This window comes from Episyrphus balteatus, chromosome 1 (genome assembly GCF_945859705.1).
Source record: "Episyrphus balteatus chromosome 1, idEpiBalt1.1, whole genome shotgun sequence".
NCBI classification, from domain to species: Eukaryota; Metazoa; Arthropoda; class Insecta; order Diptera; family Syrphidae; genus Episyrphus; species Episyrphus balteatus.
Window position 1 is genome coordinate 28,367,368 of NC_079134.1, and position 19,459 is coordinate 28,386,826.

Genomic DNA, 19,459 nt, shown 5'->3' on the forward strand with positions numbered 1-19,459 from the left:
CTATAAACAAAAATAAATTAAAAAAAAAAAAAAAAACATTAAAATATATAGGTAAAAAGTTCAATTATTGCTAACCCTGAGAGCGAAAACGTGGGCTAAAACTTGCGATATAGAAAATCGAAAATAAAACAAAAAAATAAAATAAAATGAAAATAAGTTTTATTTCTGTATTATATCAAAATTTTAAAGAAACAAAAAGTATTGAAAAAAAATAATAAAAAAAAGGATGTGCAAATAAATTATACATTTATTATTAAAATAAGTATTCTATTTTGTTTTGACTTACCTTAATGGTTATTCTACATAAAATATTGGAGTTTTCTCAAGCACTAAAGAAATGAAAAAGGAGATGCTTTAGCAACTTCTGAGAAGCAGCATTGTATCAAAAACATCGAAATACGTTTAAGTACAGAAACTATAATTTTACAACCGTTAACAAAACGTTTTTAATTTTTTTTTGTATGTAAGAATAAATGTAACAAATTGTTGCTGACATTTATTTATAATTGTTGTCAGAGAAATCTTTTTGTCGTTTAAAGTTTTTCCGGGGGGCAGTTACAGATTTTACAGTCTCTTCGAAAAAAACACCCTTTCACCTAAATTTTGTTTATGAAAACTCTTTAGTCTTGTTTTTTATCCCAAATACAACGTTTAAACCAAATTTCACAAATGGGAAAGACAATATTTTTTGAATAAATTTCGTAAAGGTAAATTTTATACACTTGATTTTATAGAACTTATCGCGGATTTTCCTAATTTCCCGAACAAACACCCTTTCCCTATAATATTTGTATAGACTGCTTAGATTCTTGGTTTCTGTTATAAATAAAACATTTGCACCAATTTTCATTGGTGTAACATTTTTTTCTCAGTGTTTTGTGATACTAATTCCGAATTTTATCATTTCTTTATGTAAAAACAAAAACACTCTTTCACTCAAGATAATTTTGTAGACTCTTTAGATTTTTAGTTCTTATAACAAACAAAACTTTTTCACCATGTTTGAAAAATTAACAAAATTTGTCAGCTGTTGTGATACCTTTTTCACACATATGTAAGTCAACCCATCAAAAAAACACCTTTTCTCCAAAAATATTTTTAAGAACTTTATGAATCCTTTGTCCCTGCTTTATGATAATGGGCCTTTTTAAGGTCAAATTGAAGCACGTTTTTTATGACGTATGTGGAATATTTTTGTTCACAATTTATGGTTATTAAAGAAAAATTCTTCTTCAAAAAAATAATGTCACGTTCTAGTCCAAGCCACACAGACTCCCAAAATATACAAAACACATACCTAATACATAAGTCAATTCAAGTTTTATATTATATTTTATTTTATATTTTTTGACGAATATACATTTCGAATACAAAAAGGACGGATTATATTTTATGAATTGATTTTTTTCGGTTCTAAAGGTACTTCAATTATTACAAATTGTTCTTTTAAAAAAGTGCATAGACTAAGAAGGATGGTAACAACAAGTAGAAAAAGATTTAAAAAATTCATTTCGTATATTTTTTCAAAACCAATTATACCTTTATTGTACATACATACATTTAAGGCAACAATTTTTTTTTGTTATATATATATATAGTATCCGTATTCTCTATGCACTTTTATTTCATTAAAATTGAATAAGTATAAAAATCTTTTTCTTAAAGATACAGACTTTTTTGTTTTAATTCTAAGGCAAGAAATTTAATTTTATAAACTGTTTTTTGTTATACATTTTTCATTTTTATATTTAATTTATTTTATAAATATTCTTTGGATTTATTTGTATACAAAAAATGCTTTGTTTTCGAAAATATTATGACTTTCTAATGATAATAATTTTTAATGATATAAATATGATGATTAGTTAATAATTTTGATATGATTTCATTTTCTTTTACAAATAAAAGTTAATAATAAATACGATAAAAATAAATTTAAAAATAAAAATCAGTTCGTTTAAATTTTAAGTACTTGGTAAATTGTTAAGAAAATTTGTGATTTTTTTTTTGTTTGCTTTAGCATTTGACTAGTTTATACTTTGAGTATTCTTAAATTTGTTTGTATTTTTTTTTTTTGTATTGAACGGAGCATTGAGCATTCAGTTTAACAAAAACAAAGGATTAAAGTTTTTTTTCTTCATTAACAGACTGAGTAAATGCAGACAAGACCGAACGGTTTACGAGCATACAACATAAAAATATACATACTTAAATCTTTGGTAACAATATTATATGACTAAATGAAAAATAAATAATTTAAATTGATTTTGTAACTTTGAGCTACAAAATAAACTAATGAGATACTTATCGTCATCATTGCTAGAGAGATTGTTGATTTTGATGACTTGCTGTAAATTATGCAATAAGGACACTGAGAACTTCCACACACTTCACAGATGTTTAGGAGATATGTTGGCAGTGCATCAAATATAGTTTCGTTAAATCGTTCTACAATTAAAAAAAATAATTTAAATAATATATTTTTAGAAAATTTATAAAAAGTAATTTTACCTGGTGCATAGTAATCATAAACTCGAATTGGTAGATATCTTGACATATTGGCAACTGGGAACCACCGTTCAACGGTGAAATTAAGGCAAATATCCGTATTATCAAGCTTAATATGGAAGAAATTTTTAAACATTATTTACAAAATAGGACTTTAAAAACAACTTACATAATCAAAGTAGAAAACGATTTTTTTCTCCATAAATTTAGCACGACGTAAATTTCGAACACTTTTACCAAGGACATATGAATCGAGTTTTTGTTGTTGAATATAATATCCTGTTGGAATTGTTACATCGAGAATTGCCATTCCAGATCTTTCAGATTCGTTAAGGTGGGTCCAACTTTAGAAAAAAAAAAAAGAAATATTTCGAAAATATTAAAAAAGAAGTTGAATTTCTAATAGTTTCAACATTATTTTATTTTAACGATAAATGGAGAATGTTTGATACGAATGAATGATACGAATTCCATTGAACAAAAACAATCACAAAATACGCTCGGAATGGAAAATTTAATGCAAATTGTGATTACACACGTATTTTGTGAATGTTTTTATGGGATTCGTAGAAAATTTCGAATACGAATGGATTTCGTGATAAGGCCAATTATTTACTGCTGGGTTCTTTTTACAGGCAAATTATTATAGTTATGTTGGACCTAAAATATGTTTATCAGAGCAAAGTGATTCAAATTTAACTCCGACTGGCTATTTACTTAAACCTATAAAGCTCATAAGAGGAGAAGGAATTTAACTTATTTGGAGCACGGAACTGGTAGCAGTCACTCATGGACTGAACTGGCTAGAAAGAGCTGTTTGGTTGATTAATAAAAACTTTCAAAATGATTTAAAAAATAAACTGACCAAATTTTCGCACAAACACCTACTGACAAAATGTTTAAAAAAAATACGTCCAGTTTTTTGTCACGAGATTACTAGTCCAGGGTTCTAATTCGAGTTTTTCTGTGTGTGTGTTTCTCTGCCTTGTTTCTAAAGCAATTTACACGTTTTTTTCGTGTACACAGAGGAATTCACTCTTGCGGAATAGGGATCTAGGTTAATGCTCGATAACAGCTATTTGATGTTCATTGAGGTTTTTCTGTCTTGAACTTTTTAAGTTTTGCTCTTCATTGACGCTGCCTGGAACAGTTTAGAACAGGGTTATCTGTTCTTGTTTAAACGTTACTCACGAAACTGTTCTGTCCTGTCCTCTTCTGATATTACTATTTTTAGTGAACGAACTTTCTTTTGTACATCTTCTACATGGCTTTCACCCCAAGTTGGAAACGGAGGAGAGACATTTTGATTTTGTGCTGCATAAAAACTTTTCTACTCGAAACTCCATAATTTGAGTTTATAATTTAAGTATATTGGTTACCTCCCACGCAAGAAATCGTTCGACTCATTTTGATACTAGCCTTTCAAACCATGCAACGCAAGGTTTTGAATGAACAACAACAACTTGTGTGTGTAACCAGCAAGTTCATAGGCTGGAGTTATGACTATTTCACGGGGACCAACCCGACAGGCAGCATCACTGCAAATATGAAAAAGCCATACAAAAACCCCCTTCTAAAATTATTTTTAAATTAAATTTTAAGATTTTAACAAAACCCGTTTCAGTATTTAAGCAATTTTTTTTTTTTCAATTTGGCCTTCACGATAAACACGAAGAAGATAAACTCTCCAAAAAGTTTTTTCTTGTTTCGGTTTAACTTACACGCTAAGTATGTTTTGGCACCGTTTACAAAGGAGAAACATAGAAACATTTATTTCATTAACCCTAATCGACTTTTAAGACTTTAATGCCTGTCAAAAATCCTTTAAAAGTGAGAAAGAGAACACATTTCCGTTGTAAATAACTAAATTTAACCGCTCATATATTTAAACCCGGGGACATTTTACAGAAATTTCACCAAGAGAATTCTTGAAAGAAAGTTGCTTACCTTGAAGTAAGCCTTTTAGTTCGATGAAGCTTTGAAAATTATACTTTTCTTGTGTATTGTTAAGCATAATCTTGGGTACAGAAAAGCAGCCCTGACAAAATACTTTCCCGATGAACTAGCCAATGTCTCGAATTGTGACTAAGAATTGGGTACAAAATTCAGAATAATTATGTTTTCAATTATTTCTTCATCTAATATATCTGTCTCATGATAGTGCGGTTCGACAGAGGTAATGCAATTTGCAGTGTCACAATTTCTTGCATGTTACCTTAACTTGCTTAAAAAGGAATAAGAAAGTTTAGTTTTCTTTTAAGAGTTGATAAGATAGTGATAGCAATTTTAAGAAAAATTTGATCTAAAAAAAAAATAGATAAAAAATTGATTTTAGATCATTTTGCACTATTTGAGTGTCGTCTTGAACTTTAAGTTTTTGTTAAAGAAATATAGAAGATTTCATATTAAATTTCGAGGACTATTCCTTTCAAACTTAAGATTCGAATGTTTTCAAGAAAAAAAAAGAAGAAATGTCGGAAAGGAAATTCCAAATTTGGTAAAAACATTGACCAAATCTATTTATTTTTAACATAATCTTAAAAATAAAGTTCATACCTCTGACAACATTCATAAGAAATGTGTGAATGATTTCTTCCCTGGAACAGAGCATTTGTTTGCAAACTAAAAGCTGGCACTGGTGGTTTTGTTTGGAATTTTGGATTGTCAACATTATATTGAACGTGCAGTTGTAAAATTGCATATCCGGTTCCTTTGGCTTGAACTTTAACTGTTCCCCATGCATTTGGAATCTAAAAGAACAAATATAATGAAATCATAGCAATTATAAATTTTATCAATGAACTTACATCAACACTTTGCAATTGAGCCAAATTACTATCATCTATGAATAATGACTTTGTTTGATCTTGTAGTGAAGTCGCCTCCAATGATATGGACAAAGCTGAAACATCTCGAATACGAGTGTAAACTGTATATTCGATAAGGGCTTTCAAAGCAGCTCCAGTGTCCTAAAAAAGACAGTAAATTACTGTCACAATACGAAGAGGTAACAAAAAACTAACCTGTGTAGAAGCCCAACCACCATCCGTCAACCTTTGTGCATTTAACCATTTCACAATTGGATCCACCATAAATTCTCTCCTCTGGACATAAACCAACAATGCATACGCCGTAGTTTCGATATTCATCGAATCAAATTCATACGGCAGTCGGGGCAGTGAGAAATATTTCTGATTTTCTATTTTACTTGGCGGCGATGATAAATTATCCCTTCCCCAATAAATATACTCGCCAATAGTCTTGGCGTGTTTTCGCAATATTGCAAATGCATGTTCTGCTATTGGTGCTTTGCACAATTGTAGAGCATACGCTGTTATTGCCACATCATATGCCTCTGGAGTCTTTTCTAGAAGTTGCATATTCCTCTCGATCCAATAGAGTGCTCTTTGCTGAGCAAGGACTACTCTTGCTCCTAAACTTCCTGAAAGATCCTTAACAGTAGCCAGTGTAATCAAAACATGAGCAGTTAAAGATATATTGCGATTTGCAATATTCGAATGATTCATTTTCCGATCTGGCAACCATGTGACCTCAAAAAATCCACCTTCAGGTCCTTGATGCTGCAAAAGCCATACAATTCCATTCTCAATTACAGTCGGATCGATGTAGATGTAATTTTCCCATTCGTAAAATGCTGCCTCCTGGAAAGTTCTCACACAATAGGCAGTCAACCAAACTGATGATTCCGAATTATTCCAATCAGAACGGAAGAGTGAAAAAGAACCGTCATCACGCATGAAACTGAGTTGTCTCTGATATGCAATATTGAGATGATGGAAGGCATTTTTCTCGATTGTTTTGTTTCGCTGATTAATCAATCTCATATACATGACGGTATATAGATTTACTGCGAAGCTAAATGCATTTTGCTCGGCACATTCCATGGGTAGATTCAGCAGAGATGTGGCATTAACTGGCATTGTTGGAAATATCGGTCCAACAACATCACCAACAACCGAGATCTTAGCTGAATTAGATCCATAGACAAAATACCGGTCCACTTGATAAGGGATTATGGGTGTTTCTGTGATGTTCAAGTGCATGTACTGGAATAGATAAGCCCGATTGCTAAGATCGAGTAGAATCGACTGATGTCGATATTGAGGCAGACCATCTGGTTCGACTTTTAGACGTCGTGTAACTTGATCTGTTCCGAGAAGAGTTGCAGCATGAATTGTTACGTCGATTTCTCCTAATCTCGTCGGCACAATTGGAACATAGACAATGCTTGAGCTCTGAGCCTCAAGATACACAAAGAATTGTTGTTCACCGAATGAAGTCCTTGGGTTATAGGCTGCCACAACGCCATCTTCCTCCACATGAACGAATTTATATTCATGAGAGGCATGTAGAACCACAGTAGCTTCTATTGCACTGCATCTGTAGTTGAAGACAGTCACTCGAATACCCACTTGTTCTCCCTGTCTAGACTCCAATGGCATTTCGACATTAATATAGAATGGTTGTTCACCAATATACTGAACTGGCTTATCGACTATTCCAAATCCTCTTGAAGGACTAACACTAAATGCCGTTACCATCCAGTATGCTGGTCCATCTGGAACACTAACAGTGAATATGAATCGACCATGAGGCCCAATGTTGACATCTTTCCACAACCAAACATTATCATAATGTCTTTGTACTCGATTAAAACGATATTTACGATATGACATCAGCTCTGATTTATTTTGCTCTTGGTCTTTCACATCGCTATCATAAAATGACCATGCCGGTTCCCATTTTCTAGGGACTTCAGCATCAGTAAATATTAGCAAATCACACAATTCAAAAGTTCTATTGGGATCTATGCCAAACGATGTCGCTGAGTATGAAACCAATTTATCTTGGAGTCCGAAGAAGGTGTGACTATGGATTCCACTACCTCGGCCATCAAATGTTGTCATTTTTTCCAGAATTTGCATTTTATTCAAATCACCTTTTAGTGTATTGTCTATGGCAGAGAGACCAACAAATGAACCTGGTTCTCCATAAACAGCAACTTCGACACGTTCACCGGTACGAGATTTTCGATTGTTGATGTGTAAGTTAAAGTTATTTCTGGACAGGCCATTAACTGGGAAACTTAAGGAATCAGCAACAACTTGGCCTTGTTGGGTAACCTAAAAAAAAAAAAAAAAAAACAAAATAATAAAAGTTGAAATCTATACAGTTTTGACATTGTTTCTTAAAAAGTAAAATGTTAAAAGCATGCCACTCAATGGTTAAATTTGAATGTACTTATGCCAACCTCAACACCTGCATAGGACATGTTAAGTTGATTCAAATCTACTTTGAACAACTTTTAAAAGTGCATACAAAACTTTTTTTAAAGTTAAAACAATAAGTACCTAACACGGTGGTAGCATTTGAAAGTTCTATACAACTTTTTTTTTGTTTTCTATTGTATTAAAACTTTTTATAATTTTATATGCAAGCTTTCCATACCATACACTTTTGTGTTTTACGTTGTGATTTAAAGTTAAATAATTTTTGTTTTCGGAGAGGTGGGAGAACTATTGAGAGATCTATGAAGGGCTTTGTTCAATGGTAGATTAAAGTTCAAACTAAATTAAAACAATGTATAATTTTTAAACCATACAGAAGCAACGATTTGTCATTAAAAGACAGTGTTTTTTCAAAGCGAATTTTACGTGATTCTTGAGGTGATGACATTTCGTGGTTACTAGAGGCCTATTTCAAAGCAAAATAAACTACATCATCGATCTCAAAAATCATTAGGTAATTTCCTTTGAATCTTGGGAAATACTTTTTATGGTCTAAATAGTGTAAACTTCTAAAATGTGCTTTGAGAAGTCCCATGCGCCGCATCTATTGATGCTTAAAGCCGTTGATGTAGCTATGTGTTTCATCTCAAAGATGCACATCTTTATAAGTTATCACCCTTATTGCGAATTCCAACTACCAATTAATAGTTGATAAACATTACGATATCATATTACTTGATTCACAAAATTTTGAAAATAGAGAAAATGAGCTTTCGCTCATTAATTAAAATGTAATTGAATAATTCCATTTAAGATTTGACCAGTTTGCCCATAAATGACACTTAAAAAAAAAATTCCAGTATTTATCAACTAAAAATTGATACTTAACAATCGCAAAACGGTTGTACATACTGGGTGTCCCAAAAGTCAACGTCGAAACGAAAACGGTAGATAGGGTAGGTGGTGACAGTTATCAGAAAAATAATAAAAAAAAATCGCAGCCATATATTTTGGGAGTTATGGGCATTTGAAAAAAAGTCGAAAAAATGGTCGACATGTGACGGTTTTTCATGTGCCGTGACTACAAATCTTAATTTTTCTAATTTTTTTTTTTTTTGTTACGGAACCTTGAACAACCTTTTTTTTCTTAAGAAATCCGACTTTTTTATGAGGTAATTTTTCCATATTAGAATAGAATAGAACCTTTCAGAATATAAAAACTTAAATAATATGGAAAAATTACCTAAGCAGGGTTATTCAAGGTTCCGTAACAAAAGAAAAAAATGAGAAAAATTAAGATTTGTAGTCACGGCACATGAAAAACCGTCACAGGGTGACCATTTTTTCGACTTTTTTTCAAATGCCCATAACTCCCAAAATATATGGCTGCGATTTTTTTTATTATTTTTCTGATATCTGTCACCTACCTGTCATCACCTACCCTATCTACAGTTTTCGTTTCGACGTTAACTTTTGGGACACCCTGTATATTAGTAATGAACAAGTGGCATTAAAATATTTTAGAGAAACTTCGATACCAAGTTTGCAAAGGAAAATTTTATGGTTAAGAGATTCAGGAAACAGACAGAGTAAGTTAACGGCAGCTGAGATGAAGATGGTTTGTATTTTAGGATAGTGTTGTACTCAAAATTAACTTTAATTGACCATTTTGACTACATTATTAAAAAATCTTACATGACTTTTGGTTTTATCAAAAGATTTGCTCGAGAATTTTTTGATCCTTATGTTTTGAAAACTCTTTATGTCTCATTCGTAAGATCCATTTTAGAATATGGTTGCGTTATATGGGCGCCATATTATACGGTTAAAATAAATAGATTGGAGTTCGTTCAAAGAAGATTCATGAGATTTTGCTTAAGATTTCTACCATAATCAAATCGAATTAACTTGTTACCTTACCGCTCTACGTATTAAGCTAATAAATCTTCCATCTCTTACTAGTCATTGAGCGTATCTACAATTTTGTTTTATTGTCGGGATAATCAATGGATCGATTATAGCTCCATTGATCCTCTGTCGATTGAATTTCATTGCTAGTCAGTATAGTTTGAGAAGACAGTTGCCAATTTCTAACATTTACAGTAGATCAAACTACGGTGCTAATAGTCCTTTAAATCTTTTAATTAATATTTACAATAAAAATTCAAAAATAAATAACTGCAGCAAAGAAAATGTAAAATCACTAAACTTTAGAAAAATATTCTTAATTCATAATAATCCATAATTCTTTTTCTTTTGTAATAATGTAATGTATACCAGTTGGTATAACTATGTTCAAAAGAGAGATCCTGAGAACCCCGTCAAAAAGGCAATATCATACAATGTTCCAACACGAAGTAAAAAAAGGCTCTGCTTAAAAACTCCTGGTACAAGCAAAAGCAAAAAACACAAGCGGCTTGCCGCCGATTTTTTAGTTCAACCCGGCTAATAAAGCACTCATCATCTCAGATTTTGTGTACGGTGAAGAAAGATGGGCTCACTTTCGGGCGAATGAAGCCCCGCGTTATCGAAACGAAGTCCGACGCCGTAAAGTCTCGCGCCAGCTGAGAGACTGCGAAAAAAAAGAAAACCTTATCTCGATGAAGTGATCAGACAAAAGGAGATTTTGACCAAACAAAGCGAATAATGGAAACTGATTATCTGCTTTAAATAGCATTGTATTGGTAGGATAAAATTGAATCAAAGAAATGAGAATACATACATATTCCGATTCATAAACTCAATTTCTATAGAAATGCAGAAAATATGGCAATAGCCCTAATCCAAACTTATCACTTTAGTGGTGCTTTTTTTATAATAAAACTAAATAAATATTGTGTGCGAATTGCTTTGAATCAGGGATAGCATATGAAATTTATGATATAGCGCTCAAGTTTTGTCTGTTTCAATAGATTTTTATTCCACCGTTTATGATAGTTTTTATTGGGATTTAATCTAGCGTGATTTGTAGGTGTCAGTAAGGCGGTTTTAAGCTCATTAAAAAATGTTACAAAATGAACATGAAAGAATTTTCAACACCTGACCAATAGAGATATGTATAATTGCTTTTTTTTCAATAGAATAAAATTATTATCTTTAAGGGTACATCAGTTTTGAATGTTTAAATAGTTAAATGTTGATTAAAAATTTATTTAAATCAGTTTAAGAAAAATTTAAAATTTCGCACAAACAACAAATGACTCGTATGAAAAACTTCATAAATTCTACCATAACAAAATCCTGAATCAAATTTTCATTAAAAAAAGGATACATTTTCTTACCTTCCACACGATAATTGTTGCAACTGGTGCCATCTCTGCACACAGCGTTACCGCCATCGTATGACTTCCCTCTTCCATTGTTTCCTCATCGCTCAATATCACAACTCCTTTCGACACAATCAAATAATTAAAAGATCTAACAAAGAAATTCGTTCGAATATGAAATATAATGTATTCTCCAACTTCTGGATCCTCAGTACTCGTTGTCACACCAATAAATTGATTCCTTGGCGAATGATGTGTAATGAGAAGTAATTCCGCTTTAACATCACGATAACTAGCTTCCAATTTCATTGTTAGAACACCTGATAAAAATTCTTTCTCCAAATCCATATCAGTAAGAAGATCAATTTTTAAATCCCATATACCGACAGTTTTAGACATTTGCAACTTTTGCAATGGATATTCCTGAGCACCACTTTTACTCTGAATACTTCCAGTGACAATCATTTCGGTATTATCCAGAAATTCTTTCCCTAATGGCGATTCATCTTGATTCTCGACAACAATATGTGCAGTAAATGCTATACAAGGTTTAAAAACTTGAACTTGTCCACCCAAAAAAGCCGCCTTCAAAGTTGGACTATAAAGTCTAGTCAAAGAGTAACCAGATATTATTTCATTATAAAATCTCTCTCCAACTGTTGCTATAATAAGAAGTTCCATTCCATCTAGATTTTTCGTCATTTCTTGTAATTGAGTTAAAGGCAACTGAAAATCATAAGTTCCATTGAAATATCTTAGATATGGCAAAAGATTTTCACCCGAATCAGGTTTACTCAACCAAAATGGCCATTTTTCATCGAATGTGAATGTATGTTCCTTAACATCTTCCAATGACGCATTAAGAATACTTTTTGAAGTTCTACCAACACGATACTGTTCATTTAGAGCTCGGTAATCAATTGATCCAATTGGAGCTAATATTGCTCGAAGGGTTAAATTTCCCTTCACTGGAGCACCACTTGTGAAATTTGCCATCACTTTTCCAGCTATAAATTGTTTGGAAATAAGAAAACTCTCTGGCATTGTAACATTGACTTCAAATCGTGTTTGATAGTATTCCTCTACAAAGAATGGGGACTCTTCTACTTGTCCCTGAGCTACAACGCGAACTGTCCATTCTCCAAATACCGGTTGATCGGATAATTTGTATTCCAAACTCACACTTCCAAGGTAAGATAGCCTTGATAACCATCTTCGAAGAACACGCTTCTGCGGATCTAACATAAACACATCAATTGCTTTGTCATATCCCTTTAGTTCAGTGCTAATGGGAATCGTTCGAAATCGTACTGAATCACCCTGCCTATAGAATGGCTTATCCATTTCTACAAATATCGTCAAAGATCTCTGTGAGAAACTCAAATTAGTTTCATTGAGAAATGCCAAATTCTCTGATGGATGAATATTCGCATAGAAGCCCTTGACCCTCAATTTGTAGTCGCCATCTGTACTACTTGTGGGAATCCTCATTAACAGATTTTCGGGAATTCCTTTTTTGACTTCCTTGGTATCACCAGAAATCTCTACACCATTATGGGAAATGCTGGCATGAACTGTTATCGGATGCTTTGCTTCCAAAATACTAACTGAAACCTTGTAGATGATTCCAGGACGTACCAGTTTCGAAGCTACTATAAAGTGGGTAGCTTGTTTCGAGAAAATACTATCTCGGAATTTTGCAATCGGTTGATGGTGGTATTGTGATTTTGTTCCTTGGACATCACTCAGATCGATTTTGTTGGATTTTTCAATGTCGTTGCGACTGTCGGTCTTGTAAAGTGTCTTACCAATTCGGTCTTGGTGATGTTGGTCGTTCGTAAGTTTCGTAGCACTTTCAATGCTGTATTCGAGGATGCTTGATTCGGGATAGCTATCATCGGAGGAGAAGTTTTCAGTGATTGGTTCTATAAATTTTGCTTCTTCCGCATTGATTGTGATCAAATGTGTAAAGGCAATAACAAGTAATCCGATATTGCTCATCATTTTGAAAGGAGTTTCTGAAAAGCAAAACATTTATTTAATTAACATCTACATATGTATTATTAAAGCTGAAATAAAATGCATTTTTGAACTCTTTTTCGAGTTGATTGATAGAAAATGCCAAAGGGTAAGACCTGAAACCAATTAAGAAATCCCCAGACACACATTCGAAAACATAACAACATAATTTTCGAATGTTATTTCCTCCTAAAAACACCTATTTTGAGATAGAGAGAGAGAAAACAATTAATTTTATTTGTTGTTTATGTTTTCTTTATAAACAGAAAACAATAATTATTATCAGTGGGAGTGTGTGGTGTTAATATTCCATTTGAATTCTTTTCTTCCAATTAATGCTCACACATTATTCCAATTTAGAGAAAATGTCTGGTTGTGTGTTGATTTTGAACTTGGGATTATTGGATGTAAACAAAAGAAGAAGAAAAAAAATCTTTTTGGGTAAATAAAAGAAAACAAAACACAAATAGACAGGGAGGCAAATCCTCTTATTTGTCGACGACTAATCTCACATGTGGGAGGGTGGTAGAAGATGGATGATGCATTTAATACCTATTCTGCCAATGGACAAATAAATATTTCGGATATATGGATTAATTAGGAACCGGACCGGGTGGCAGTAAGTGAGGATGTCAATGACACATCGTGAGTGTTAAAGAAGTCGTAAGTCCTAATGATGTGCTCCAATTCAAAAAGCTTTAAATCCTATTGAAAAAAAAAAAAACATAAGCAGGGTGATGATTCAAATGATGAAATCTTGTTATAGCCCCTCATTTCGAGTTACAAAAGGAATTATTATTTATTTGTCAGCTTTTCGAATTGAGTAAACAGTTAATTGCTTTCTTAGTTGAGTGGTGTTTTTGATACATGGTTGATTTGTTTGAGAAATTTTAATAAAAAACAAAATAAAATAAAAAAGGGCATTTGTGCAGTAAAATTTTAAGTTTTATGACTTGAAGAGTGTTTTTTTTTTTATTAGAGTAGTTTTTTAATGCGTCGATGGAAAAATGAAAAAACAAATTTAAGGAGTAGAAAATAAAATATAAAAATATTTAATACAATAAAACAACTTTTGAGTAGGTATTTATAGTTTTTTTCGAATTTTTTTTATAGCTTTTTTTAATGTCATCAAACTTTAAACTTTAAATGCAGTCCTGTAAAAATCAACAAAACTTATATCTATTTGATTCTTCTTCATGAATCATTGTCCTCCGTTTATCCTTTTTAAATTATTTCAAATTTGTATGGTCAGAGATATCATTTTTATTCAATTTAAAGTCTTAAACATTTCATGCCTTGAATCCTGACTTTTGAAAGGGAACTGCTTTTATTGCATCGTTGATGTAAAAAAAAAATATTTTTAGGAACTTTCCCGCTTCAAAATGTTGCTGAAAATTGTTTTTTCTTTTATAGATAGGTAAGTATAAGTACTATATAATTAAAAGTGTTGTAAATGAATTGTTATGCTGATATTAATAACACTGGCCAACAATTTTAATCTTTTTAAAATTTTTCAGAAAGATTTATATCAAAGGAGAAAGGGCAAATTTGTATGGAACGTGGACGTTGCGCGGCCATTGATGAATTTTTTATTTTATGATGTTATTAAGTCTTACATATGTTTTGCAGGAGTTTTATCCTTGTGAAGTACTTAAGAAACGAATAAAATGCATTTTTGCATTTAACTCTTAATGCAGATTGTCTCTATGTTGTAACTTTAATATTTATTTTAAGTGCATATTATGATACTCTGTCATTTTCTCTAAGCCTGAAGGCCTTAATCTTGAATATCCAGCCACTAGAACCCAAACTATCAGCTTTTTTAAACAACAATTTCAAGCCTATTTTGAGAGTTTTGTTGTTCAATTTTTTGTTAGTTTGGATCGTTTGAAAAACTGTCGAACAAAAACAAAAGTGGTTGGCTTAAAAATCTTGTATTATGAGTTCTATTGGTCGGATTTTCAAGATCAATGTCTTCAGGGTCAGGGAAAATGACAGAGCTTCATATTATATATTTAAAATAAAAATCTAATTAAATTTTTCCTTTACACATTAAGCGATGCATTAACAATACAAATATTGCAATATCTTGCATTCTTAAAGTTATACCGCGAAACTTCCAATGTAAAAGTTTTTCCTAAGATATAGCTCTTTCATTTGATACCAATTTCATTAATGGCCGCTCAACGTCCAAAATGCCCATTCTCCTTTTATGGATTTGGGTTCAGTAAACTCAAAAATCGTATTGTTTTTTTTAGCAGCTCTAATTTTTGAAATTTTAACTTTTCCATATTTGAGGGGATGTTCACACTAATTTTTAAGTTTTCTTTAAATTAATATTTTATTTATTGATATTTTCCACAAAAATTTTTAGGTATATTAAATATGGCCAAACATTTTAAACGTTTACGTAAATTGCTAAAGCCATTTTAGTAAGTTACTAAGCCAAAAAGCATACGGATTTTTAAATTTAAGTGGACCACCTCCTAATCGGACCACTTTTCTTCGGTCCCAAGGGTGGTCCAATTAAACAGGTTTTACGTATGTATGAAAAAAAAAATAAAAATTCGTTTTTCAAATGTTCTTCAAAAAAAGAACTCTTTAAATTGAATTGAGCTCCAATGCATATTGATTTCTTTTATAAAGATACATTTTTAGAAAAATAATTTTCAAAATCGTTAGAGCCGTTTTTTAAAGAAGTAATTTTTTGAAACAAAAATTTAAAAATAAATTTGGTATGCCATTTAATAGAAACCTTTTATCAAAAAAATTCAATTTTACGTTTTCGAAAATTTGATTTTTCAAGAAATTTAGGGGATTAATAAAGTCATTTATTTATTCACATTCAAAAAACCAAAAAGACCAAAAGAGCCTAATAAAACAAAATCAATAAGAATTTACAAAGAATTGGTCACACAGATACATCAAAAAAAAATTTTTTTTTTTAAATCCAAAATTTATTTTTTTCAAAATTTTGATTTGGATTTATATTAATGCAATATATAATATTTTAAATTCGTTAACATTTAACTAGTAATTGGGAAGATAGTTTGAAATTAAATAAAAACGGTTCTATGGTAGGTACCGTTAATAAGGATTTATGAAAAAAAAACTTTTTTCATCAAATGATAGACCTTATTTAAAAACAAATAGGTACTTCATTTTTTTTAATAAAGATCGTAGGAGCCGTTTTTAAGATCAATAATCTTTTCCAAAATTGGTATAGGAAAGGTACTGTTATTTTTGTTTTAAAAAAATTAATTCCAAAAACCCCTCTGTACAGGATCCAAAAACTGGTACATACCAAGTTTGAAGTACATCTGCTAATCCGTTTAGGCTGTAGCTACTTATACAGACCGACAGACATCCTAACAGACTGACATCCTGACAGACAGACGGACTTTCGAGACCCACTTTTTTCGCATTCTTCATCATCGTAATATCATGGAAAATTGTTATCACAACTTTTCTTCTTAACGAATGCATAACTTGATATTTATAGTACCTATATCGCAAGTAAAAAATTATAAGTTAATTAAAGTTCGCCCTACGAATAGTACAATCTTATTCATTTTTTTTTTTTAATCAAATGGAACATGAACAAAAAACCATACTATACACCACACCAAAAACATACTTCTAATGAACTGAATACGATTTTCTATCAACATTTAAACAAATTACCTAATTTGCATATAAAATAAAAACACTTCAAATAGAACACGAAAAGAGATAATGACTGTAACGTATTTTTTTTTTTTTTTCGAAAAACCACACAGCACACCAAATAGAATATATACTTTCAGTTTGCATTTCCGCACTCAAAAACAATTAGTCTTCTATTCTTTTTCATCAAACCAACCAACCACCAAAAAAAAAGGAGCCGTTAAATATTTTAATACGCAATAATATTGCATGCCCTTTCGGCTTTTCAGTTTAGTTTACATGCAAACAAAGGACATTTCAATCCTTTAGAGAATGAGGGTTATAATGAGCTGAACTATAAAAAAAAAACGAATAAACTAACACCAAAAACATGCAATTCACAAAACAACAACTATACAAAAACCCAAACAGGATATCTTAAAGGACTCCAAGGGACTATTTATCATTCTTGCACTATTCAAAGACACGGCTGACTCGTGTTAACAAAAACATTCACTCACGCATATTGACGACATAAAGAAGAAGAACCTGCTCCTCTTTCAAGGGAATTATGCTCGTTTTTATGCTTTTTTTGTTTTTATTTTTTCTCTGAAAAGGATACAAGCAGAAAACCACTTAAGGGTAAAAACAAAAGACTCTTCTCTGTTCTTTCTTCTTTTATATGAGAAAATGAATTATAAAATCACTTTAATCGATTTTTTCCACATAAAAGGGAATTTAACTAGTTTAGGTATAGGTACTTTGTTAGCGAGATATGAGAAATGGGAATAAAAGTGAATTGAGTGTCGGTCAAAAAATGTAACTCAATCTTTAAGTGAATGAACTATAAAAAAAAAAACCATCTCTGGTTACCGGTCAAATGGGTTTGAACTTTGAATTTTGGCTTTATTTTGAGTTCAAATAAGACAATATAACTGCCATCATTTGGATAGGACAAAACCACAATGCAATTTTTTAAAGGAGAAACTAAATAAGGTTGGGAAGGAGAGTTTTTTTAATTACAAAAAGTAGCGCGTGCCTTTCGTGTTATTTGGCAAATATCATTTCCTGGAGTACTTTTTATTCTTAAATTTAAACAAAATACGGAAGATTATTGGAAGAATCTATCAAATTTCAACATTGCATAAGTTTGTACTTTTTGTAATGAGAAAAAAGAATATAGGCCCGTCTAACAATAATTTCATTCGGCCGAGGAATTAAGAACAAATGATTTTTTTTCCTTCTTTCTTTTTTTTTCAAATGGATATAAATAGAACCACCGACGACGACGACCACGTCCAAACAACACACAATCATTCACTGCGGAACTAAAAAAAATTATAGACACTATACAGAGAGAATTTATACAGGAAAAGAAACCAAAACCATAAACAAAAAATACCAAGACTGGAAATTTTCGTACGTCTTTCCCCCCGAAACCCTTTTGTGTACAGTGCTGTCTGTGAATATATGTGAAAGCCACCACGTTGGTAAATGACGTTAACACGCACACATTTATAGATTCACGACATTCACCACACATTTGACACGAACACAACGATAGGTTCACGACATTCACCACACCTTGCAGCTTGTAGGCAAACGTCAGTTGACCGCCGAGTTTCCAGTCTTGGTATTTTTTGTTTATGACCAAAACCACCTACTCCGACTCCAATTAGAATAGAAACTGCCGTGTTGAGTGGCAATGGCAAAGGCATAGCTGCTAGCCAGACGGGCATTAATGGTGCATACTTTTTTTTGCTTTTTATTCTTTATAAAAAGAAGAAAAAAAAACTGCAGAGCAACGAAGCATAAAGTTTACTTGGGATCTTGGGAATCGGGGATAAAAAAAAAACTCTTCGATATTACTCAGGTGTGTTCTAAATTGAAATGAATTTGTGAAAGAGACGCAACACATAATAAATCTTAATGGAATATTATTGAATATTTATTTATGGATTTTTTTGGTTGTTTCATTCAGAAAATGAAGGAATTTTGGGAGTTTAGTTCAAGTGGATTTTGCAGGCAGACGCAAAAAAAAAATACTTACCCTTGGATTTGTTTTGTTGTTTTTTATGAGGAATTGCATAGAATTCACAATTGAATAAATTTAAACAATAATTTTGGAATGCATTATTTGAATTTTAATTAAACAAAATATAATAAATTATTAGAAATAAAATAGAATAAAAAGTAAATTTGTTTGTTATTTGCCGGTATGTGTCGTCCTCGAGTTAAGGGTGCAAAGTAAACAAAAGAAAAAAAGTATACAAGTGCAAGTGACACTTGAGAATATGACAGTTTGTGAAGGGGCGGTATTTCTGTCACTTGCACAGGGTGATACTAATAAAATTTCTTTTGCAATGATTTTTTTATAACAAAGGTCGGCAACGAAAATAGAGCTTGAACCAAAACCATATTTGTATAAAGGATTTTTGTGTTCTGATTCCGAATTGGAAGTCAAAATCTTACTTGCACGTCATGTTTTCGAAATTTTTGAATATTAACAGATCAAAAACTCTTTTTTTTTTGGTACTTTTGGCGTCGAATTACATCACCGTTGATTTTTCCCAACTAACTTTTCAGCTTCGTAAAAGGTATTACAGAACCTACATTTCAGCTTCTTTTTAACTTTAGTAAGGTTGTTGGGCATGGAAATAGGAGATTGTTATACAAGTTTGAACCTTTATAAGAATATACTTATAAAGGTCTATAAGAAGCTTAAACGAAGCTTTACCGAAGCTCTACCAAAGCTTTGAGATTTGACAGATA

General features: G+C 31.6%; 1 protein-coding gene across 2 annotated transcripts; it reads right to left on the reverse strand.

Moving 5' to 3' along the window:
- Nucleotides 1–1,372: 1,372 nt before the first annotated feature.
- Nucleotides 1,373–18,941, reverse strand: LOC129905380 (CD109 antigen-like). 2 transcript variants are annotated; one of them, XM_055980855.1, is made up of 8 exons: nucleotides 18,738–18,941; nucleotides 11,039–13,041; nucleotides 5,532–7,652; nucleotides 5,316–5,477; nucleotides 5,065–5,258; nucleotides 2,678–2,852; nucleotides 2,512–2,617; nucleotides 1,373–2,448 (listed from the first exon to the last, which is right to left on the reverse strand). In XM_055980855.1, the coding sequence occupies exons 2-8, from the start codon at nucleotides 13,025–13,027 to the stop codon at nucleotides 2,237–2,239; spliced, it is 4,959 nt and encodes a 1,652-aa protein (XP_055836830.1). In that variant the 5' UTR covers nucleotides 13,028–13,041; nucleotides 18,738–18,941; the 3' UTR covers nucleotides 1,373–2,236. The 2 variants fall into 2 exon arrangements, with proteins under 2 accessions (XP_055836830.1, XP_055836831.1); XM_055980856.1 differs by lacking the exon at nucleotides 18,738–18,941 and adding an exon at nucleotides 17,561–17,637.
- Nucleotides 18,942–19,459: the final 518 nt, after the last annotated feature.

What these genes read in the sequence shown, in the direction of transcription:
- LOC129905380 (XM_055980855.1), bottom strand. Translation starts at nt 13,027, where the DNA reads ATGATGAGCAATATCGGATTACTTGTTATTGCCTTTACACATTTGATC. An exon ending in GTGGTTGGGCTTCTACACAG is followed by an intron (nt 5,478 to 5,531) that starts GTTAGTTTTTTG and finishes TGTCTTTTTTAG; the next exon opens with GACACTGGAGCTGCTTTGAA. An exon ending in CTCAATTGCAAAGTGTTGAT is followed by an intron (nt 5,259 to 5,315) that starts GTAAGTTCATTG and finishes TTGTTCTTTTAG; the next exon opens with ATTCCAAATGCATGGGGAAC.